This window comes from Conger conger, chromosome 6 (genome assembly GCF_963514075.1).
Source record: "Conger conger chromosome 6, fConCon1.1, whole genome shotgun sequence".
NCBI lineage: Eukaryota > Metazoa > Chordata > Actinopteri > Anguilliformes > Congridae > Conger > Conger conger.
Window position 1 is genome coordinate 64273329 of NC_083765.1, and position 25414 is coordinate 64298742.

Consider the following 25414-nt stretch of genomic DNA (forward strand, 5'->3'; position numbering starts at 1 on the left):
TCCTTCCTACTTAAGGGTAGTTTTGACACATTTTATCACAAATTAACATTTAGGGCTCTATGTTCTTTGAGGCTGAATTAATTAAGTGTGCCTAGGGCATAAACAACCATCCATTAATTTGTACTTTGATATTGTCTAGATTGTATAGTGTAGTACACATTGTTTCTGTGGTACACATTTTTTCAAATGTATTATTCTTCTTAATTTGGTTCTCTTTTTCTGAATTGGTTCTGTTCAATTATGGAGTCAATTATTAAGAACTAAGAATAGGGTTAAAAATGTGAGCTAAAATGGAATGAATCCTGTTTTTAAATTGCATCCAAATTTTAAAAATAATTATGCACAATGAATCCCCAGGGCTATTTGAAAAACATTGTAATGTATTGAGTTTATTTAACTGGCGAATAAAAGCAATTACAAAATAAACCAATTCCGTCTGCTTACCAGTCACTAGATGAAGCTACTCTTTTGTGAGTTCAATAGTTGGCATGCAATTCACTAGGACTTCTGAAGTCCTGTAATGGGTCATCATGTATGTGACATATCCGTGCCCTTTGAGAAGGTCATGTAGTGCACATCACACCACAGAGAATATCCCGGCCATTTGAGGGCTTGGTCCTACTGACCTGAGAGCATGGTCAGTAGCCTACGACTAAACTCTTCTCTAATTGGCTTCAGTGCATGTTTTCATGGGTTTTCCCATATATTCCTGTATTTCCAATATATTCAAGACATATATTGTCCAAAATTTGGCCAGTTTTCTTCGTACCATAGCTTGTTGTAAGATGCACTGTCCACAGAAAGGTATCCCATGAAAAAGCACTTACGAAAAATATAGATAGGTAAATGCTTTTCATAGGGCCCCATTTGTGTATCTGGATTAGTTCTTTTGATACTGTGACTGATGTTGTTACTGAAAGATTTCTTTGAAGCTCAGGTTAGCTAAAAATATGCCCCAACTTGATAGCACTTTCTTGAGAAAAACAGAATCATACTAAAGTTGAGGTATACATAAAGCTGTCATAGATGGGCATCTGAACTCCCAGTGGTAGATGAGGAGCACCCCCAGGTTTTTGGCAAAGTTGCTGAATATCTGTCTTTTGCAAGATGAGTTGAATCTCTAGCACAATTCCAGTTACCCCAAAATGAAGCACTTATTTTTAAATAACAGAAATTGATGCTCCAGTTTGAAGTATCCAAAATGTTTGTTGCTCGGCATAGCTTGTTGGAAGATGCACAGCCCACTGAAATATACCCCATGAAAACACACAAACTAAAAATGTACGTAGGGCCACATTTGTGTATGTTGATTATTTCTCATTAAACGGTGGCTGTGGTTGTTACGGAGAAGATTTCTTTAATGTTTTCCAAAATATGCCCAACTTGATAGCACTTTCCTCAGAAAAACTGAATTATGCTAAAGTTGAGGTACATTTAAAGCCGGTGCCATTGTAACACAGAGGTGACACTGGTATATATGTACATATATACACACACACACACACACTCTCTGATTATGATGACAGTGACTCACCCCCTGGAGCCACAAGTCCAGGGTCCAGTGTTAAGTCCATGTTTCAGGGAGCTCTGAGGGACAGCACTCTTACAGTGTTAAGTCCATGTTTCAGGGAGCTCTGAGGGACAGCACTCTTACAGTGTTAAGTCCATGTTTCAGGGAGCTCTGAGGGACAGCACTCTTACAGTGTTAAGTCCATGTTTCAGGGAGCTCTGAGGGACAGCACTCTTACAGTGTTAAGTCCATGTTTCAGGGAGCTCTGAGGGACAGCACTCTTACAGTGTTAAGTCCATGTTTCAGGGAGCTCTGAGGGACAGCACTCTTACAGTGTTAAGTCCATGTTTCAGGGAGCTCTGAGGGACAGCACTCTTACAGTGTTAAGTCCATGTTTCAGGGAGCTCTGAGGGACAGCACTCTTACTTTTCTTACTGTTTGTTTTAGGATGCTCCGTGGAGCCAGCTTGATGCAAGATTTCCCCAATCTCGCTGGGACAGTCAACCTGGAGAGTCTGTGAGTAACCCAACCTACGATGGGGGAAAAAACCCATTATGACTCACACCATTCATGTACACAAAGTGCCAATCCAATAATCACAAACCTCTGTTCAGTATGAAATGTGCAATGCTAATCTGGGTTCTGCATTGTTCTTTACAGTAGTCTTCAGATAGATTTACCTTTTAGGGACTAAACTGTACAAAATTTACAGTTGATGGCCCGACACTCTGTAACAAAACATTGTACAACTGTACAATAATTCAAGCTCATTGGTTGAAAATTGGTTATAATTGCCATAGCCAATTGCGTTTCAACATCAGCACGTTCACAGAGAAGGGTAAACAGTGTTGTGGTTTGAAGGTGTTTGTTGCGGCTAATCCTCTCTTGACCATTAGAAGTCTGAAATTACCTATTGTAACTTTTAAACATTCAAACTTATATATTCAAGAAATGGTGTATATTTAAAATATAAATAAATATGTGTGTATAAATAAATCAAAATTATATTCAAGAATTGTATGTGTGTGTCTGAATGATTTCCAAACCTACTTCCATAACTGTTAAACACACATGCTTTGTATGTATTATGTATGTTTTTTTTAATTTTGCTTTTCACAGAACCCTGACTGGGACAAAGATCAGTGCCATCCCAGCTGGAGTTTGTGAGGATCTAAAGTTTCTGCGAACCTTGTATGTTCCACCCTGTTAAACTCCAAACATTCCCCCATCCTACCCTTAGAAAAGCCATTTCCAAGTCATTAGTCTGCCTGTGAATCATGCCAAAACCCTTTTCTGTCAGTGTAGCAACAATAAAGTTAAACCAATAGTCAGACAGCTTTGAAGCTATGAATATCTCTTCATACACTATAGTATGAAGTACAATAGTCATAACAATAATTGAATCATGATAACACAGCATTAAACATTTTCTGATTTACACACTGCTTGTATAGTCACTACACATGAAGCATACCTGAGCCAGTGTCACAGGCCTTTTGCTCCATATTGTTTTGCACTGTTGTACATAACACCACAGCACTATTACAGCTCTCTCTTGTTCAAACTTCAAGGTGAATTGCTGCAGGTCGAGGACAGTAACCAACACAGATGTGTCGTTTGAACAAGTGGTGTTGTTTAACATGTCAGACTGATATACTGTATAGGCCTTGGAAGTCTGACGTAACACAGAGCAAAACCTTAGCCCATACAGTATATAGATTTCCAGATCAAAGCAGAATTTCTCTATGGAAAAAAATGAATGGAGTTTCAGTCTGTGATTGAAGCTGGTGTTTTAAAAATGGGACGTTTTTATCTGCACATATTTCTCTCATAAATGGCACTGGATCCACAGAATTACAATGCTACTTTCCAACCGAAATGTGTATTGCTGCTGCCCATGTTATAATACAACGTCATTATTGGTTATGTCACAAGGATTCCCTGGCTAGACGAAGCTACTGTTAGCCAGCAAAGAAATTTAAAGCAACCACTATTATAATTTAAGGAAATTACTAACGAGTCCACAAACAGTAACAAGATTAAAGATATTTACAGCAATATATACAACTGCTAGTAGACAAATGTATAATTTATTATAATCCTGGGTAACCGCCATCAGCAACAAGCATGAATGGGAGCTGACAATATAGCCTGATACAGCATGTGTGCATGTTGTTATTGTAATGGGTTGCTACCCACTAAGTTGTTAGCAATTAGATTTTTTTAATGTACACAATTTGTTTTATACAAACAAACACTCCAATGGCAGCTTCCCTGTTGCAGCCTCATTTTTGGTTTGTGTTGCCCCAGTTGTGTTGCCCCAGTCTGGGGTGAGCTCTGTAACTTCTTGCTTGTTCATGTCTGCATGTTCTGAATAGATTAGAAGTCATTGTATTCCATTTGTCATCCATTCTTTAGAATGCTCAGAATAGCTGGTATTTTGTTGGTTGGGTTTGTTCTGCGAATGATGTTTTTTCCTTCACCTGAGCAATGAAAATCTTAAATACTGGGACAATTCCAATTCTGTTAGCAGCAAGAGTGGGTGAGATGCGAGGAAATTTGACACCAAAATACTAAATCTTTGGTTGAATAGATAGGAGAACTTGAAACTGATGCCGGTGAAATTAGTTAAAGGTACCTTTTTAATTTTTAAATCAAAAGAGTAATCATCATTGTAAAACTGACCCTGAACAGCTACCTGGACCTGCACTATAATGAAATAAGTTTCATTACACAGATGGTATCCATTACATTTACATTTGGGTCATTTGGTTCTGAATTGATGCACTACTTGACGTGCTCTTAGAAGCTGATATAAATTGTTAACCTTGTCATTTTATTTGCTTTTGTCCTCAGAGATCTTTCCTACAATGAAATAAAGGAGCTCCCAGTCTTTCAGGGCTGTTTCAAGCTTGAGGAAATGTAAGTTTGAAAACCAGTCCATGTTGTTCTTTACATATGTTTTTTTTTTTTTTTGGGCCAGTGCATGCACTAGTTACTAGCAACTGTCCATTTAGAACTTCAGATCTTAGCATTGTGTCTCCCCATGTCTAACTCAAAAAATTTTGAATGTACAGTCGTGAAATTAGAAAAGGGATGTATATTTCTGAATTACCCACAGAATGAGTGAGTGGTCTTGTGTTATGATCCATTGGATTTAAGTCTCCACCATAGTTCACACCATGCAAGTAATATCAAAGTATCATATATTATAATCAGTATAGCATTATTTAGATGGCCAGTACCTACTACAATCATATTCATCAAATATGATTAGTTGACTCGTTGGTCACATCATCGCATGTGTTTTTCGTGCTGACTTGCTCGCTTACTCGAGTGAAGTGAACGCGCAATGGCATCACCTTCACGACCAAAAACCATATACCGCAGTTATTTTAAATTCCTATTTTACTATTTTGAGAAAAGAGTATTAGTTATATATGTGCACATCCGCAGAATTATAGCTTGACCCTTGCTAACTAAATGGAATTTAGCTCATAGCTATTTGTAATGTGTTTCGTGATCACTCTGCACAGTCTGCATCAATCATTGAAATAACACGGTTTTAAAATGTTGTCCATTCATTTGAAAGAAACGTAGCTATGTAACTATACACATCCACTTACACTGGTACAACTTAACCCCCTGTCACTAACTAGTTTAGCTGATGTTAACCATGCAGTTTCCATCTTAGTTAATGTTAATTTACCTAATGTAAACACCAATGTTAGCGACACTGTCCGTCGTCTTTAACGTAGCCTACGTATGTGGAAACTGACTTCATTTGTTGAAACCAAACCGTTTCTATATCGATATGGAAAAAACGGATCTTAAACCGTTTACATCTTAAACAAGGGATACGGGAGACCGGCCGTTTACATTTTTGTTCACGTTGTGGTGGGCGAGAATTTCTTTAAAGGGAGAACATTATCCAGGCATAGTGCTTGGTCTCGTCAAGACCGCCGTTTTGACAGACAGACCGCTTTGTATTGGGCTGTCCGGCAGGTTATCTGTCATAATGATTATAGTATCCATACGTGCTAAAAAGGCAAAAGGTTTTGGAGATGGCAATATAATATATTTTGTTGATGGCTAACGCGTTATGTTGTTGTTGCTAGATAACATTGACTGAATTGATGTCATTATGTTCAGTTTGGAATGGAATCTTCAATAGTGTTGAATGACTCCGGACTTCATAGCCGTGGATTATTACCGTGCATTTACTGGGAAATAATGCACACCTCTCCAGTATTTTACCAAGCCTTGGTATAATAACCTATTACTCCCAACAATCCTGTTCACACAAAAAAACAAAACAAAAATATTGGAGTTTTAATTTATCTTTTGTATCAGAGGGAATTGAGTAATTGTGTGATTCATAATCCGAATAATTGATTCAATAATCAATGGATCAAAATAGTCACAGCCCTACCTGTGACATAATTGAATCTAGTTGCACAAAAGAAAAAGGTTGTTATGCCATAGAGCATATCTCTAGCATGGGACTATCTGAGCTGTCAACATTAATTTTATGATATTGGTTATACTCCAGCTATCACTGTAGGCAGTTCTGTGATTGTTTACCAACTAGGGCAAACCATTCATTCATTCTTTACTTTGTCGCTAGACCAGTCTGGCGTAGACAGAGGTGAGGGTGAATTTGTTATCAAAAAGCATAAGCGGGGTCGAGAAATACTTGTTTACAGTCTGGATGTAGAAAACCTCTATTTCTGGCTTTGATGAGGACTGTTACACTTCAAAATTACAAATGGCATGTGAAGGAAAACACCCAAATATCTTTGAATGAAAGTAATACAGATGAAGAAATTTCCCACTGAAGGCCATATGCTACTTGTCAGGTGTTAGGAATCTTGTTGTTGAATAGAGAACCATGTCTTCTTATGGGAGGGTTTTCTCACATCAATGTCAATATGTGACACATGGTAAATCACCTGACAATGATGATTAAATTTAACGTCAAAATGTATAGCGCTTTTGGAAATTCACAGCCTAGTTTTATTCTCATGCCCCTGCTGCAAACAGCTTGATTTATTTTTTTTCCCTTACAATATTTTCTAGGACTCTAGAGCAGCTTGCCTATTTCAAATCAACATATAACATGTCTTCAAATAAAATAATATTTTAGATGTTCTTGGTGGACATTAAACTTAATTCCTGCAATATCTAATACACTCGACTGAGTCTGAAACAAGTGTCATCAACCATTGACGTCACATTCTTCTCATGTGCCTGAGGGCTAGTGAATGATTCATTCAGATGACTCAAGGTTGTCACACTTGGCTTGAAATAGAAGCTCCATTAACACCTTAAGCACGGAGGACTAAAATACAAGCAAGATGACAACCTGACATTTTCTCTGGTTCCTTGCTGTGGTGAATTATATTACGTTACATTAATTGCATTTGGCAGACACGCTTATCCAGAGCGACGTACAACAAAGTGCAAAGTGCATAGCCATCACCAGGGATAAGTGCGCTGAAAGACCCTAGAGGGAAGTACAATTTCAACTGCTACCTGCACAATGAAGATAAGGACCAGGGCCTATTTGATCATCGGATTTTTTTTATTTTTTATCAACAACACACAAATGCATGAACAATGTATGAACCGCTTACCTAGCCAAATAAAGATATCCTAATACACAAGTAAATATAACAGGTAAAGACAACAATTAAGGTTTACAGGGAGGTAGGGAGGGAGAGGAAAAGGTGCAGCTTGAAGAGGTGCGTCTTCAGTCTGCGCTTGAATGGTACAATCTTTAGATGATACAAATTCATCTAAAGGAATGGTACAATCTTTAGATGATACAAATTATAAATTGATGTTGCAGTCCTCTGGGGTTCCAAGCTGCAAATTTCAGATGGGGAGCCCACGTTTTGGCATGCCAGACGTATGCTGATGTACTGGTGCATGGTTAATACACCCCTTCATGGGAACGGACAAATCTGAGTGCATCAGCAGTAAGCTTGATTGGAGCTATGTGAAATTCTCTTCAGGCTACCTAATTAAATTTATATTTTATCAAATAGGCAGCTTTTCTTATTCTGATAATTAAAAGCTAGTTTTTGATTTACTATTTCCATCATATGACGAACAACATACATAGGGTTCTGATTTTCTGTATGTTTACACTAGGACTCGGAACTGTACTGTCCTCTCAGGTCCTCTTTGCACTTGTTCTTGTGTTTAATTTGCACTTTGTTGTACGTCGCTCTGGATAAGACTGTCTGCTAAATGCCATGTAATGTAATGTAATGTAACAGGACAGAAAAAAAGATACAGAAGATAGAAATTTCTGTTATTGGTGATTGTCAACATGAGGACCAGAACTGTGCAAATGACAGTCAAGGAAGCCATTATGTGGCTGAGAAATGAGAAAATACTGGCATATAAATAGGCTAAACAATAGGCTTATCAAAATGAACGGTGTGGAACATCAATCAGAAGACGGAGGGTATGTTGGCAAATGCCAATAACACCAGAGGCTATCGAAAGCCTAGAATGAAAACTAGATATTGAAAGCTTTCTTACACAGTACCTGCACTAAGTGGAGTGTTAGAATGTCGTGTTTCAAGTACTGGATTTGGAAAGAAAAGTATCATATCACAAGCAACATGGAAAAATGAAGTAAAAAATGAAATAATGAGGCTGAAGTTCCTCTTAAATCAGACTTGTCTTCCCCTGCTGTTGCAGTTTGGCTCTGCCCCATAACCGGAGAGTTGCAGAGCAGAGGGCTCTTACCTTGAAATTGAAGTTTGTGAAGAATTGCTCATTCCATGCTTATTACAGTAAATTCATGTATTTCCAAAGGTCAGACTGTGTGGCTGAAGAGGACCTCAGTACTGATGGCAGTGTTTGGTACACATAAGCAACACCCTAGCAACCACCTAGCAACTCCCTTGCAGCCACTTCATAACACCTGGAAACTACTGAGTACATTACGTTATAAGGCATTACAAGGAGTAACATCCTAGCAACCACCTGCAAACCAGCAGGTGCACCCAAGCATTAGCAACAATAGTCCCCTGATCACAATCCACATTTTCTTTAGGTGGTTGCTAGGGTGTTGCTAGATGGTTGGAAAGGTGTTATTAGGTGGTTGCTAATGTATTTCTAGTTAATAGTGCACCAACAGTCAAGATCTGGCTTGATGGAAATAAAGGGAGCCTTCCCTGTTGATGCATACATCAGTGCATGAATCGAATATGCGTTATACCTGGTCGGTTTAAGGTGAACGTTAATTACATCCAGCATCCTAAGTCTGGTATTTGTGCACAAGACAGAATGTGGAGCACGGGATGTCATGTGGCTTATACAGCTATAACATGAAGCAATTGCCCCCAGTTTTTGGGAATCAAATTCTGATCATACCAGCACATGATTTCTATTCCTCAATATGTCAGCCCTTATTTAAGGCGTCTGACCTGTGTGGTAGGCGGGAATGGAACTGGTGGCACTTACTTGTACTAATTTCTAGAAATGCTGTTGAAAGACGCTGCCATGTTTTCTTCAGCCTTTGTCTCGTGTCTGGAATGAGCATTTCCAATACGTTGTTTTCTTTGGACGTGGTGTTTGCTTTTCTATGACATGAACTGGGTTTCCTGGCGGGTGGAGGGATGGCATGAGGGCGTTTTGATGCCAGGCCACTTGCCAAACCGCCTCTCATTAAAAATGTGTAGCACTGGTCCAACCCACAGAAACAGAGCCAGAGAGCACAACTCTGCGCTGTCCCACCCTGCTGTCCGTGCTGCGCTCACAAAGCCAGGGTGCAGTGTTTACACAGAGAATGACATGTACTTATGCTGTAAATTTAGATATGTGACAGCGTAACCCATTTTCACTTTTAATCCATCATATAAAGGCTGAATGAAAAGTATTGAAAAGTGATATACAGTGCAGACCATAAGGTATTTGGACATTGCTACAATTTCTGTTCTTTTGGCTATGTACTCGAGCACATTGGATTTGAAATGAAACCATGAATATGAGGATAAAGGGCAAACTGTCAGCAACAAGGGTGTGTTTTCACTGGGCCCCCTGTCCCCTGTGAGACACCGTACACATACACATTAGGGCATGTCCCTGAAGTCACTGAATCGCCACTTCACATTCTGAGCTGGTCAAGCTTGGAAATTGGACTTTTAATCTTTCCCTGCTACCTTGAGAAAGGCTTTGGCATAATATGAGGCTTATCCATGAACTGTATATTTTATTCCTTACTTACTGGTTGGTTTTTGCTGCAGCAGCATGATAGGTACACAAAAAATACTGTAAACTAACAAATAATAATAGTTTTTGAAATCAACTTTATTTTCCAACATGTGTAATGGATTCAAGTTTTTTCTCATGTCACACGCCGTGACAAAAGAAGAGCAGAAGAGCAGCTCACAGGGAGATATGGAAAGTCCGGATTGCACCAGCGTTTTATTTTCTGATTTTATGGAGCAGAGAGAGAAAGAGCAAGAGTGTTCACTTAAAAATAAACACAAAGTCTTGCTCTTCCCCCTCACAATTTCTGCGTAAAAATAATAAAGGCAAAATAACAATGGCGAAATAAATCAAACCGAACTGTAGATTTTCAGCTCCTTCCTCTGTCTCCACAAACACCTCTCTCTCTCTCACAGTGGTTCCTCAGCTGCTTACTGTGGAAAGAAGCACACATTTCAAATCCTGCACTGATTGCAACGTAGTCCAGGTGTGTGTCTAGTAGGCGTGGCCCTAGGATTGTCCTGCTTCCTTCCCGTAAAACGAGCCAGCTTGCCATGCCGCCAACAACAGGTTTCACAATTTCACAATTATTGGCACCCCTCATTTAATATTTTGTACAGATGATAGATGAGTCTTTTCCTATGATTTGTGTTAGAGAACACATTTGGAGGGATTGTTGACCATTCCTCCATGCATAACTTTTCAGAATCTTTGGTATCCTTTGGTTATGCCTCTTCAGTTCATACCACAGGTATTGATAGGATTTAAGTCTGACTGAGATGAGCCATTGCGGAACCTGGATGTTGTTTTCATTAACCATTTCTGTGTGGATGGGACTGCCTACGAACCACATTGTGCAAATCGGGCAGATCTTAAACGCCACAGTTTAAACTCATGTTTAGTGACAGAATGCATAGATTTTCCAGATGTGACGGGAATTATCCTTTGAGTTAATCCAAATGCCAGATCCTAATGTGGCAAGGAGCTTAACAATTGCCGGGATAGAATGGGGACATTGTGTTGGAGGTTTCAGGACATATAAAAAAGAAGTCTAATAAATGCCCAATAATGCTCGGTGAGGGTATATTATTATCTGTGTTGTTTATTATATGCAGCCTTTTTTCTTTATTTTTACCAATAATTCTGGAGCCCCTGTATGTCACTCAGTGGGTCTCACTGTATGTCACTCAGTGCGTCTCATTGTATGTCACTCAGTGGGTCTCACTCTATGTCACTCAGTGGGTCTCACTCTATGTCACTCAGTGGGTCTCACTCTATGTCACTCAGTGGGTCTCACTGTATGTCACTCAGTGGGTCTCACTGTATGTCACTCAGTGGGTCTCACTGTATGTCACTCAGTGGGTCTCACTGTATGTCACTCAGTGGGTCTCACTCTATGTCACTCAGTGGGTCTCACTCTATGTCACTCAGTGGGTCTCACTCTATGTCACTCAGTGGGTCTCACTCTATGTCACTCAGTGGGTCTCACTGTATGTCACTCAGTGGGTCTCACTGTATGTCACTCAGTGGGTCTCACTGTATGTCACTCAGTGGGTCTCACTGTATGTCACTCAGTGGGTCTCACTCTATGTCACTCAGTGGGTCTCTCTCTATGTCACTCAGTGGGTCTCACTGTATGTCACTCAGTGGGTCTCACTCTATGTCACTCAGTGGGTCTCACTGTATGTCACTCAGTGGGTCTCACCGTATGTCACTCAGTGGGTCTCACTCTGTCACTCAGTGCGTCTCATTAGCTGTTGAATAACATGAACCATTAGCGTGAGGGATAAAAGATTCTGGTTAGATGTGCTTGCTTCTGACTCCGATCTGTTCCCTTCTGAATGCTGGCAAGTGCCCATTACGCCACCCCTTCTGAAAATGGACTTAAAAGTATGTGTTTTTGAAGACTTGGAATTGAAAAGGCACTTTCTGTTTCTGTGAATTATGTTAAAAAGAACAGATTTTTTTGCTTTGAAGGAAAAAAAGGCAGTTATTTAATTAGTCTTTGAACATAGGGTGCCTGGCCTAAGCTAGTTTCCATTAACACTCAATTATTAAAGCTTGTGGTGAAGCAAGATCTAGCTAACAGAATCTTACACCCATCTTACCCTGCCCCTCTAAATCTGCTCACTATACTTTCCCTCATTTGGAATTCCTACTTTTCTGGCTAGTTTTCTGCTTTAACTTGAAATGTTCATCCAATTTGAATTGCTGTAATAGATTTCTTGGTATATTTCTGCTTTATCCATCCTACATTTACACCTTGGCAGCCAGCTATGTTTTTTCCCCTCATGTTTGAGGGCTTTTCTTCTGACTGGGGGATCTCATGTATTTCGTATGTAGAGGCTCCCGCATGGTGTCCTTGCCGTTCTGCTGCTCTGTGAAGAGTCTTCTGTTAAAACCATACAAATAAAAATTAATTGAATTGAATCTTTGTATGTAGCCAAATTAAAATGACTTTTTTAGAGATGCTGTGGGAGGACCTAGAAATAGCAGTTCACGCTCAAAAACCACCCAATTTCTCTTTATTAAAGCAGTTAGTTAAAAAGAGCAATGTGAAAGGTTGATATCAATTTATAGGAAGTGATTGCAGTTATTGCTGCTTTCGATGGTGCAGCAGTTAAGATTAAGGGGGCAATTACTTTTTCACGTGGATGTTTGAAATAAATTAAATGGTAATGTGTTTACTCATGTTCCCTTTGTCTTAGATTACTTTTTGTCTAAAGATCTGAAAGCATTCAGTGTGACAATAATGGAGGAGATCAGGAAGGGGGCAAATACTTTTTCACGGCTCCGTATATCGCTAAGTACTAACGACTAATATTCTGATGTCAGTGCAAAAAATATATATTGTTCAATGCTGCCAAATGCACATCATGTTGGTCATAATGCAAAAATAAATGCATAAGCATCACACAATAGTCACAGTTGATTAAGTGACCAAGTGAGCAGATTATTGAGTGTGTCAGCCCCCTGTCTGTGAAGGCCGGAGCTGAAAGTGTGAGTTCTTCAGCCCCCTGTCTGTGAAGGCTGGAGCTGAAAGTGTGAGTCAGGCTTTGGGCAGGCCACGCGGAGACACCGCCTGTTTACAGTGGATGAAGAAAACTCAAATATCACTTCCTGAGACCTTTTTCAAAGATAGGCCCAAACTTCAAACCCCATTGTTGCCGTGCTTTCCCAAAGTAACTGTTCTTAATGAAGTAACTGTTCTTTCTGCAGATGCCTGCAGCACAATCGAATCCAGGAAATCCATGGAGACGCGTTCCAAGGGCTGGCCTCTCTGCGCATCCTGTGAGTTACCATCGCACATGAAACACTGATCTCTGAAAACGCTCGTTTCGCCCGGTCAGACTCGTGTAAGACTGTAAGCACGGTCTCCATCCCAGGTCTCTGAGCTCGTCATGGAGAATGGCATGCCTCCGATCAGGGGCACCATTGGGGGGGGGTGATGATTCCAGGGGCCGCCTGCAGATAGGGGCCCCTCCAGTGTGCTGCTCCGTTGTTCAGCCCCGCCATGCTCTGTAACGTAGCTAGCTATCTTTGACTCACATAATCAAACTGAAGATTGCCACCAAATTGCTGGTGTTTAAGTAGGTAGCTAGGATGACAGGAAATAGATTGTAACATATTAGCTAGCTATTTTTTCCTTGCTTTTTCTAACATTTGCTAGCTTGCTCATTTGTATCCCAAATATTAATTTCATATTGTGTTTGTTAATCATAATCAGCTTTGTATTTAGTTTGGATTTCATATCTAGCCTTTTCTGTCAATTGATAGCAGCAAAACGGCACTAACAGCCTCGGTGGCAGTTAGAGCCGCTGCTAAAACAGGTGTTGATGACAGATGCGCAGTCAAAGTAAAATGGCGGGAAACCATTGGACTCACCAGGTGCTTTAAATCTTTTAACGTGCTCTTACTAATGTTAGCTGACACTTCTATCAGAAGCTGACGTCTGATGCCAATCAAAGTAAATCACTATGCTTGCAGTTTACTAAGCAAAGTAAAACTTATGCCTACAGAGGAGACGTATACATTATTATCAATATGAAAACGTGCTCATATGATCACATCTAATCTAGTGAAAGTAAGGGTTATAATTATGGAGCTTTAATTAAATGAGAGTAGGGTTGTGAGAATATTTATTGGTTTTAATGTTGTGACAGGCTGTGAGCCAAGAGGCCCAGGGAGGGCATTGACCTTCCAGGGGGTCCAACATTCTTACTGCTGGCCCTGCTCGATAGTGTGACTACTGGACTAAAGTGGATGAAGGCTGGTTTCAAGTGAAAATATCAGTTCCTTTCTTCTCTTTGAACTGGTTTTCTGTTTCTTTCCATAGAGACCTGAGTCGAAATGAGATCACATCAATTCACAAAGATTCATTTTTCTCTCTGACGGCTCTAACAAACCTGTGAGTAGATCCCTCCCTTGTGTCCTGAATCCCGCCATCGGTCCAGTGTTTAAGAAATGACCGGAAATACACTACTCATCAAAAGATTTAGTACCCTTTATTCATGTTTTCTACTTGGTTTTTTATTTTCTTTTACGAAGAAAAGGGGCTTATTTATTGTTTTACTCTGATTGCTTGAACATCTGCATGTTGTATAGATGTTGTGTTTTATGTATATATGATCTGCATGTTATATAGATGTTGTGTTATATAGATGTTGTGTTTTATGTATATATGATCTGCATGTTATATAGATGTTGTGTTATATAGATGTTGTGTTTTATGTATATATGATCTGCATGTTATATAGATGTTGTGTTATATAGATGTTGTGTTTTATGTATATATGATCTGCATGTTATATAGATGTTGTGTTATATAGATGTTGTGTTTTGTGTATATATGATCTGCATGTTATATAGATGTTGTGTTGTATAGATGATGTGTTATATAGATGTTGTGTTATATAGATGTTGTGTTGTATATAAAACATGGTCATGTTATATAAATGTTGTGTTATATAGGTGCTGTGTTATATAGATGTTGTTATATATAAAACATGGTCATGCTATATAGATGTTGTGTTATATAGGTGTTGTGTTATATATAAAACATGGTCATGTTATATAGATGTTGTGTTATATATAAAACATGGTCATGTTATATAGATGTTGTGTTATAGATGTTGTGATGTTGTGTTATATAGATGTTATATAGATGTTGTGTTATATAGATGTGTTGTATAGATGTTGTGTTATATAGATGTTGTGTTTTATGTATATATGATCTGCATGTTATATAGATGTTGTGTTATGTATAAAACATGTTCATGTTATATAGATGTTGTGTTATATAGATGTTGTGCTATATATAAAACATGGTCATGTTATATAGATGTTGTGCTATATATAAAACATGGTCATGTTATATAGATGTTGTGTTATATATAAAACATGTTCATGTTATATAGATGTTGTGTTATATATAAAACATGGTCATGTTATATAGATGTTGTGTTATATGGATGTTTTTTTATATATAAAACATGGTCATGTTATATAGATGTTGTGTTATATAGATGTTATATAGATGTTGTGTTATATAGATGTTGTGTTGTATAGATGTTGTGTTTTATGTATATATGATCTGCATGTTATATAGATGTTGTGTTATGTATAAAACATGTTCATGTTATATAGATGTTGTGTTATATATAACACATGGTCATGTTATATAGATGTTGTGTTATATAGATGTTGTGTTATATAGATGTTGTGTTGTATATAAAACATGGTCATGTTATATAGATGTCGTGTTATATAGGTGTTGTGTTATATAGATGTTGTGTTATATATAAAACATGGTCATGTTATATAGATGTTGTGTTGTATAGATGTTGTGTTATATAGATGTTGTGTTGTATATAAAACATGGTCATGTTATATTAATGTTGTGTTATATAGGTGTTGTGTTATATAGATGTTGTGTTGTATATAAAACATGGTCATGTTATATAGATGTTGTGTTATATAGATGTTGTGTTTTATGTATATATGATCTGCATGTTATATAGATGTTGTGTTATGTATAAAACATATTCATGTTATATGGATGTTGTGGTATATATAAAACATGGTCATGTTATATAGATGTTGTGTTATATAGATGTTATATAGATGTTGTGTTATATAGATGTTGTTTTTTATTTATATATGATCTGCATGTTATATAGATGTTGTGTTATGTATAAAACGTGGTCATGTTATATAGATGTTGTGTTATATAGATGTTGTTATATATAAAATATGGTCATGTTATATAGATGTTGTGTTATATATAAAACATGGTCATGTTACATAGATGTTGTGTTATATAGATGTTATATAGATGTTGTGTTGTATAGATGTTGTGTTATATAGATGTTATATAGATGTTGTGTTGTATAGATGTTGTGTTATATAGATGTTGTGTTTTATGTATATATGATCTGCATGTTATAGATGTTGTGTTATGTATAAAACATGTTCATGTTATATAGATGTTGTGTTATATAGGTGTTGTGTTATATAGATGTTGTGTTATATATAAAACATGGTCATGTTATATAGATGTTGTGTTATATGTAAAACATGGTCCTGTTATATAGATGTTGTGTTGTATAGATGTTGTGTTATATATAAAACATGGTCATGTTATATAGATGTTGTGTTATATAGATGTGTTATATAGATGTTGTGTTATATAGATGTGTTATATAGATGTTGTGTTATATAGATGTTGTGTTGTATACATGTTGTGTTATATAGATGTTGTGTTGTCTGTTCCAGGGACCTGAGTGTGAATTCTCTGAGCTCCATGCCCACAGCGGGGCTCAAAGACCTCAATCATCTCAAACTATCGGGGAATCTGGAGATGAAAGGTGCTCTGGCAGCCAAGAACCTGCCTAAACTCAGGTCAGAGGAACAGCTGTCTGGAAGTAGGACTGTGTAGGAGTAGGAACTATCTCAGACCCCACAGATACTGACCGGAGGTACCGTTTGGTAGCAGGAATTGTGAGGGCATTGTCAGAGTACGTAATATCTATTTCCAATTTTCAAAAGATACATCCTCTTGGAATTATTATTATTTTGCTTCAATGTATAGAGGCAGATCTTTCAATAAGAATGTAGTGCTGGGGATCTGGTCAGTCGAATCTGGCATGTTACCTTGTGGATGGTGCACGTCATCCTGCCTCTCCATGTATAGCCAAGCAAATGGCAGCCATTCACGTGCCTGTGAACCAGAAACAATTCTGAGTTATCTTCGTGCTCAATCCGCAAAGCTGTGTAGCAAAGACTATCAAATGTGCACAAGTTGTGATGAGTTGCGCTGAGCTAGCAGGTGCGTTCAGAGGACTGACTTAGCCTGTGACTGGTCTTGCTGCTTGCTGGGAGTCAGCTTTACCATTAGCGTCACAGAACCCAGATCACATGTCTTCCCTTTGTCTCGGCAGGTCGATATCTGTCCCCTACGCTTACCAATGCTGTGCTTTCTCCGGATGTGACTCCACTGAGAGGCCGTCTGAGGAGGATGATGGAGAAAAAGCCATGAGCACCCAAGCTACTGGTAAGGAGAAGACGTATTTCTATCTTGTCATGAGTCATCATGTTACGTGTGTTAGTGGTGAGTTGCTTGTTGAAAGAATCGGTCTCATAAATATGTCAAAATATATATGCCAGGAGGTTATCACTGAAGAACAAGTATTGCAGGATTAACAGTAACGTACCAAGGCAGTAAAAACACCACAAATCAGAATACAGCTGGTTTTACTGTTAACATATTCTCCATACTACAGGATTAACCATGACTGAAAGGGTTAAGTATGGTGGCCAGTCCCAGTTCCATTTCAGTGTTTAATGGGGGGGATTTTATCACCCAAATATACAGGGTTTCCAGAATTACTCTTGTCATCCATCAGCATGGGAAAAGCCAAAGTACTCTCAATTCCAAAGAGACATATTGTAATTGACCATCACAAGTGGGTACAAAAACAACATAAATGGTTAAACATACCATTTAGTACTGTAAGGGCAATTGTAAAAACATTTAAAACATGGAATGGCTGCAAACTTGCCAGGAAAATGGAAAAAGTGCACGTTGCTCCCTCAAATGCAAACAAGGAGAAGCATCTCATACCTCCTGTGAAATATGATGGTGGGTCATTGATGTTTTTGAGATATTTTGCTGCCAGTGGCCAGGGGCACCATTTATGATCAATGGCACAATGAATTCAACAAAGTACGGGGAAATTTTGGGAGAACATCTGGTTTTCTCTGCTAGGATGCTGAGACTTGGTCATAGGTAGATTGTCCTGCTGGACAATGACTCCAAACATACATTAAAATCCACACAGAAATGGTGAAAATAACATCCATGTTCTGCAATGGTCTCCAGACTTATATCCAGAATAAGGCTTATATTAATGACTGTATTATTTTTTAGTTGACATATTTTTTGCACATTTTTATCTTATATTTTTATTCTGGAGCTCACTGTATATTGCTGTGTATGTTAGTTCGAGGGACATTATGACTGAGACTATTGGCCTGAGGACTGCCTGCGTGACCTCATCCAAATCCAGCCTCCATGCATTACCCACCCTGGGGTGAAAACATGCACAGCTTTCCTGCAGTTAAATATGGACCAGAAGATTGTTTATGCATATCTATTTTACACAATCTGCCATTCCCCCCCCCCCCCCAAGTAAAATGTTGTTTGTGTTGCAGTCAGAGAAGAAGAGGATGAGAGAGTCCATCTCAACATGCACTGTACGCCTTCTCCAGGTCTGTGAAACTACCTTTCCCTGGTGTTGCCATTGCCATTTTCCACAGAAAGTGTGAATGAAGTGCTGGGAATTGTGGGAAAATTCTTTAAATGATGTTGAGTCAGGAGCCTAGAACACAAGCTTGTGAACATGGTCTCACTGGATGAGTAACCTGTGATGTTGCTCTGTGCAGGTGCCTTCAAGCCCTGCACGCATTTGCTGGGCAGCTGGATGATCCGGCTGACGGTGTGGTTCATCTGCCTGGCGGCGCTCGTCTTCAACGCCTTGGTGCTGGCAGCCACCTTCTGCCCCGGGCGGGTGCTGTCTCCGGCCCAGCTGCTGGTGGGGCTGCTCGCTGCCTCCAACCTGCTGATGGGTGTGTACGTGGGCCTGCTGAGTGCCCTGGACGCGGTCACGTGGGGCGCCTTCGCGGAGTTTGGGGTGTGGTGGGAGACCGGGCCTGGCTGCCGGGCCGTGGGCGTCCTGGCCGTGTTCTCGTCGGAGTCGTCCGTCCTGTTCCTGGCGCTGGCGGCGGTGGAGCGGAGCGGCGCGGTGCAGGAGCTGCTGGGCAAGGGGCCCCGGGGCCCGAGGGGCCGGCGCGCGCGTTTCGGGGGGGCCGCGGCCCTGCTGGCGCTGCTGGCCGGGGCGGCGGCCTGCCTGCCCCTCTTCCACGTGGGCGAGTTCTCCACCTCCCCGCTCTGCCTGCCTTTCTCCACCGGGGAGACCCCGTCCCTGGGCTTCACCGCCTCCCTGGTGCTCCTCAACTCCCTGGCCTATCTGCTGATGGTGGTGGTCTACACGCACCTGTACTGCAGCCTGGGCAAAGCAGACCTGGCCGAGCCCCTCCAGGCCGGCATGGTGCGGCACGTGGCCTGGCTCATCTTCACCGACTGCATGTTCTTCTGCCCCGTGGCCGCCTTCCTGTTCGCACCGCTGTTCACGGGCGTGGCCAACAGCCCGGAGATCACCAAGTCAGTCACGCTCATCTTCTTCCCCCTGCCGGCCTGCCTGAACCCCGTGCTCTACGTCTTCTTCAGCTCGCTCTTCCGGGAGGACTGGCGGAGGCTGCGGAGGCTGGGGTGGGCGGGGCGGCAGGCGGAGGCCGGGGCGGGGCCGGGGGGCGGGGGGTCCGCCCCGCCGGGCGGGCGGGCCGCTCAGGAGCTGGTGTACGACTGCGGGGCCTACTCGCAGCTCCAGGCCGACCCCACCCTGTGCAGCTGCTGTGAGTCGGTGCTGCTGGCCCGGCCCTTGGCCTGCAGACACTTGGTGAAGTGGCACAGCTGCCCCGCGCTGGCCCCGCCCTGTGGGCAGCCGGGGGGGTACTGGTCCGACTGCGCCACGCCCTCTGCCCAGTCGGAGTACGCCGACGAGGGGGACTCCTTCATCTCCGACAGCTCTGAGCAGGTCCAGGCCTGCGGGCGCGCCTGCTTCTACCACAGCCGGGGGCTGCCACTGGGGCCCTACTCCTACAACATCCCCCGCATCAGAGACTGACACAGCCAATGGGCCTGTTTGGGCGTATGTGTGTGTGCGTGCGTGTGTGTGCATGTGTGTGCGTGTATGTGCGTGTGTGTGCATGTGTGTGTGTGTGTGTGTGGGAGTGTGTACATGGGTGTGTGTGTGCGTGGGTGTGTGTGCGCGGGTGCGTGTGTGTGTGTGTGGGTGGGTACGTGTCTGCCTGTGTGTGTGTGTGTGTGTGCGTGGGTGCGTGCGTGTTTGTGGGTGCGGGTGTGTGTGTGTGTGTGTGTGTGTGTGCGTCTGGGTTTGTGCACGCACAAAGCTAACTGTAAGTAAATCACTATGAATGTGTGCAGGGTACCTGTATCACTATGAACGTGTGCAGGGTACCTGTACAAACATCCATTCGGGAAGCACTTTTCGTATCACTGTGTGACTAGAGACTTGCCTATCAAGAAGGGAATCTGGCAATATGTAAAACTTTTTTGAGCCATGAATCTTTTTTTTTTTTTTTTCAAGTACTTCTTTGTTTGCTTTTGTGAATGCTTCAGCGTCATTATACCAGGTTCACTGTAAAAATCAAGATAAAAAGTACCAGCGGTACCTGGTTCAGTAGGAGAAATTAATGATCAGAATGCCTCCTTTAACTCACCTAATCACTTTTCACATGAAAGCAGAAATTCAAGTGTCACAAATATAGAGGAGCTTGTCATACAAAAGTTAAACTGTTTTGCTGATACAGTTTCTGGCTGTAATTGATTGCCACTAATTGTCATCATTCTGCTTCGCAGATGCAATCACTTACCAGCCATTAAGTGTACAGTCTTAAATGAAACGGAGGTACTGCACTCTAGTGTCATCATTAGACTGATTGTACTGTTTTAGGTTCATCAATGTGCACAAGGAGAAGACTGGCTTATCTTCACCATTTGTAATCTGGCTACCAACTCTTGTAAAGCAACTTTGAGTTTGCGGCTTCCGTTGAGCTTCATGTATGTTATGTGCAGTTTTACGGAAAGTTAAACCCCTGTTTAAACTGTGGGACCCACTGTTGCTGTAGCTTTGAGAGTAGGATCTCACTCTCCTGGTATTAGAAACCATATTCACCTTTCCATGGTATATGAAAAAATTCAAGATTATAGCATTAGATTCAAAAGAAGTGTACATAGAGTATGTGCACATAACATTTGCAGCTTGTGTTGTTAATTGCAGCCATTTCAATATTTTTTGATTTACAGTTATTTTCCAAGCTACCTATTTGGGTTTACATCACTGATATACAGTGGGCTCCAGAACTATTGGCACCCTTGATAAATATGCACAAAATATATGAAAACAAAATGCAAAGCAAAAAATGAATAGTTATTGACATGGGCTTTATTTCCCAACACATGAAGTGTGCTTTATTAATAATTCATAAAATTATTATCATAAAAAACAGTTTCACAATTGTTCGCACCCTTGGCAAAGGAGTCTTGACCTATTTACATTTACATTTTAGTCATTTGGCAGACGCTTTTAATCCAAAGCGACTTACAAGGTTCTACCATAAGTCAGAGCATCACATCCAGAAACTAGCAAAATACACATATAATTTGTGAGAAAGTGAAACAACACATTTGGAGGGATTTTTGACCATTCCTCCAGGCAGAACTTGATATCATTGATATCCTAGGGATACCCCCCAGACAAGAGGCTTTTGATGGGATGTAAGTCTGGAGACTGAGGTGGCCACTGCAGAACATGGAGGTTTTTACTTAACCGTTTCTATGTGGATTTTGATGTATGGTTGGAGTCATTATCCTGCTTGGACTATCTACCTATGACCAAGTCTCAGATACAACCAGATGTTCTGCCAAAATGTCCTGGTACTAGAATGTATTGTGCCACTGATCTTAAATAGTGACCCTGGACCACTGGCAGCAAAATATCTCACTCTCTTCCAGTCATAATTTCAGACTCCAGATGCTTGGTTTTGTTTAAATTTTTACATTGTACAATTTTATTGCCAATTTCACCTTTTTATTCACAATACTTTTTGTTGGGGTGCCCATAATAATCTCAGATTTTGAGAAACAAACGACATCACCTAATGAAAATAATTAAAACATGAGAGTAAATGTATTGAAATAAAAGTATATGTTAAATAACATATAGATTATTATCTGTTGTTTATTTTATGCAGGTTTTTTTCTTCATTTTTATTAAGGGTGCCAATAATCCAATCATTCTGGACCCCACTGCAGATACTGCCAAACTAGAGGAAACCAGGCAGAAAAAAAGAGGATTTTGTTCAAGTGACATTTTACTGTGAAATTTGTTTAACAATAACATAACATTGAGTTAACATTGTTTTTATGTTAACTCAATGTTATGACTGAGTGTGAACATAGGAAAATGGAAAGCAAATGGTAAATCATTTTATTGATTCCCTACTGAGACTGCTGTGAAGGTCTGCAACTGCCAACTGTCTGCTCAGGTAGTGATGAATATTTCCCCACATACTTTGTACAGCTAGTTATCGAAATATCATCTTGTCACCATTAGTTTGCTAAAGACAGCGCCATTTTGTGATGATGGGAATTTGTGTGCTATCTTGCTCACAGTCTTTTCTCTTATTTTTGTCTCTTTGTTTAAGATGTTTTTTTGAATTTTTAATGTTATAAAAGATACGGTTGGGTGTGTGTTCACGGGCCGAGCCACATGCAGTACACAGCACATAAAGAATGCTCACCAGTTAGAGGGCAAAAGAGCCAACTGACATGACTAATACGACCATTGGTATTTCACAAGGTAATGCCAAAGATAGCAGGCCAATTAAAGGATGTGAGTTGGGTGAGAAGGTGGGTGTAATGAACGTGGATAGCTAAGGGTCGATAAGAGAGGCCCTGAGGGCTCTCGCTTATGAAGCCTTAACTAAATAAAGGAAAGACAAGGATACGCGTGCGTACGTGCGTGCATGCGCATGCATGCCAGTAGTGCAGAATCCTTAGAGATAACATACTGAACTTTGCGGGCCAATATTTCTTTGTCTCGGTGAAGTACAAGTTGGCATAAAACAACAATAATACATATTGTGGTGAGAGATCACACAAGTGTTGACACAGGAAATAGTTTATTTGTTTTCTGCTGTTCATCCCTGTGCGTCCTTTTCTTTTTCATTGACCGTGAGTTTTATGACAATCAGTGAAATGTTATCAGAACGATTGTGAGAAAATACCAGTACCAGCAAGAGAAAATGCTTTCTAACTCATGGCTTAATAATAAAAATGACAATAACACAAGCATGAGGAATAGGCTTCCAACTAGTATTGAGTCTAGCGATACATCTTACATCAGGCATTCTGGATGTGTTTGAATTTGTGAAACATCAGCATGCAGAACTGTGTGTTTTAGCACTGATGGGTTAATTTGCTGAACATTTTTCCTGCCGGAAAGCCAAGGATAATGAGGATGACTTTTTTCTAATTTCATTTCCCCTCCCAAAATCATTTAATGAAAGGTTTAGCAGGGCGGACATCCTGTAAAATCCATTCCTTTAGTGCCAAGTTATCTTGTTCCCCGTCTTTTTTTAAGAAAAGTGAAAGACTTGTGACAGAAAGCTGCTGTACGGGCACACTGATTAGTTTGTTGTGTATTTTGTAGACTGTCAGTTTTTGCCCCTTACCCCCTCCTTTCACGTGTAAAATACTTCCGTATTCATTTGGTTTTGTGTGAACAGGGTTTAATCAGGTATCGTGATTGGGTCTGTTCATCATCTGATGATGCAAATCCATTGAGAGTTTGTTTTTAAATGAACCGTTCCGTCAGGTGGCTGTGACTAAACCATTCTCACCGTAAAAAATTAGCAACGTATACACCAAACATTGAGCCTTCAGCCTTTCAAATGGGCTTGTCTTCATTTTGACCTGTTGCCGTTTGGCCCAGTTCTTACCTTCCTGTAGCTGCAGTCGCAGTAGTATGGGTGGCTGGTGTTCTGTGCATCGTGGTGGAGTCTCATAGTATTGCATGTTAAAAAATAATAACATACAGGGACATAGGGATTCATTCTCTGGTGCCAGTGAGGTTGCATAGAGGTCTGAGTGCATTTGTTTGTGAAGGAGAATACACTCTGCACTGTAGCTTGTGTATGCTGGTGTGCAGTTTGGGGCTGTGGATTGATGTGGGTATAACCTATCAGGGATTTAAGTCCAGTGACAAAACCTAATTTGTCTGTGATGCACCTTTTCCATGCCAATATTTTACAGATGTGGTATAATTGGATCGTACTGCCTACATTTGCGGTCTTTTATACGACACCAGGGCCTGCAAAATGAAGATGCTGTACAGAAAGCGTGGATTAAATAACATTTTTTCTGAGCACAAACTTTTCCACTACAGCAAATAATAATGCACAATACGAATTTTTTATTTTTTGGGGGAAACCTTTAACTTTGACTATTTTAATGGATATGGGTTTTGTGTTTGTCATTGACCAGTTACACCAGGTTATCAGTTTTGCTCTTCCTTAATCATTCTAGAATCAAATATAATTGGTTGTATGTCAGTTTCATATCACCACTCCTTGAAAAATAGTTTTAATATCGACTAAATCTACAGTGTGATCCAGAAGCCAACTGCATCGCAAACACTGCTCGATGTATGAGCTGCATGACATGCTGGAGAAAAATTCATAAAATGTGTCTGTGCATTGTAAATTCTTTTACAGAATATAATTAATCGATAAATGGATGATTTAGCCAACCATGGAAGCTACCTCTTTAAATGTAGTGGCTACCAGTAGTATATGTGAGAAATTATGGTTTTAAATAAAATGTTTTCTGTTTTGCATTTTTGCTTGCTTTGTAAATAAGTCTGGTTGTACATCGTCACTGAATGAAATTCACACATCAAGTTTATACCAATTGTGGGAGGGATTTATGTACTGTATACTGTAATTTTTGTAAACCAAACCCTTATATAAACAATTGCTTTAAGATTTTTTCTTGGATTCTGTCTGCTTAATCGCAATCAAGAGAAATATACATTTTTAAATATACAAGCGTTTATATATACAGGCTTTTAAATATACAGGCTTTATATATGCAGGCTTTTGAGAAATGAACGATGCGCATGAAAATACTTTGGTCAGGAACCGCCGGGATGGTTAGGGTAGGCATATCACACACACACACAAACAAGCACATCACGGGTAGGGCTAGGGTAGGCTTCAACCCCTCATACTCAACCAGTCACTCACACACACATCACTGGTAGGCTTCAACCCCTCATACTCAACCAGTCACACACACACACATCACTGGTAGGCTTCAACCCCTCATACTCAACCAGTCACTCACACACACATCACTGGTAGGCTTCAACCCCTCATACTCAACCAGTCACACACACACACACACACACACACACACACACAATTAATTGAGAAAGTTACAATGCACAATAGAGACTAGCCATAAAAATATAA

The 25414-nt window shown here is 40.3% G+C and overlaps 1 protein-coding gene across 3 annotated transcripts in view; it reads left to right on the top strand.

Moving 5' to 3' along the window:
• The window catches only part of lgr4 (leucine-rich repeat containing G protein-coupled receptor 4), an 87698-nt gene extending 62769 nt beyond the window's left edge, over positions 1–24929 (top strand). Inside the window, exons 10-18 of one of the 3 annotated variants that reach the window (XM_061246353.1) lie at positions 1958–2026; positions 2630–2701; positions 4367–4432; positions 12959–13030; positions 14076–14147; positions 16514–16639; positions 17179–17291; positions 18452–18508; positions 18683–24929. In XM_061246353.1, coding sequence (XP_061102337.1) covers positions 1958–2026; positions 2630–2701; positions 4367–4432; positions 12959–13030; positions 14076–14147; positions 16514–16639; positions 17179–17291; positions 18452–18508; positions 18683–19983 — 1948 coding nt within the window. In that variant the 3' untranslated portion in view covers positions 19984–24929. The remainder of the gene's footprint in view (positions 1–1957; positions 2027–2629; positions 2702–4366; positions 4433–12958; positions 13031–14075; positions 14148–16513; positions 16640–17178; positions 17292–18451; positions 18509–18682) is intronic. The other 2 variants (XM_061246354.1, XM_061246355.1) reach the window with 2 other exon arrangements.
• The last annotated feature ends 485 nt before the right edge of the window (positions 24930–25414 follow it).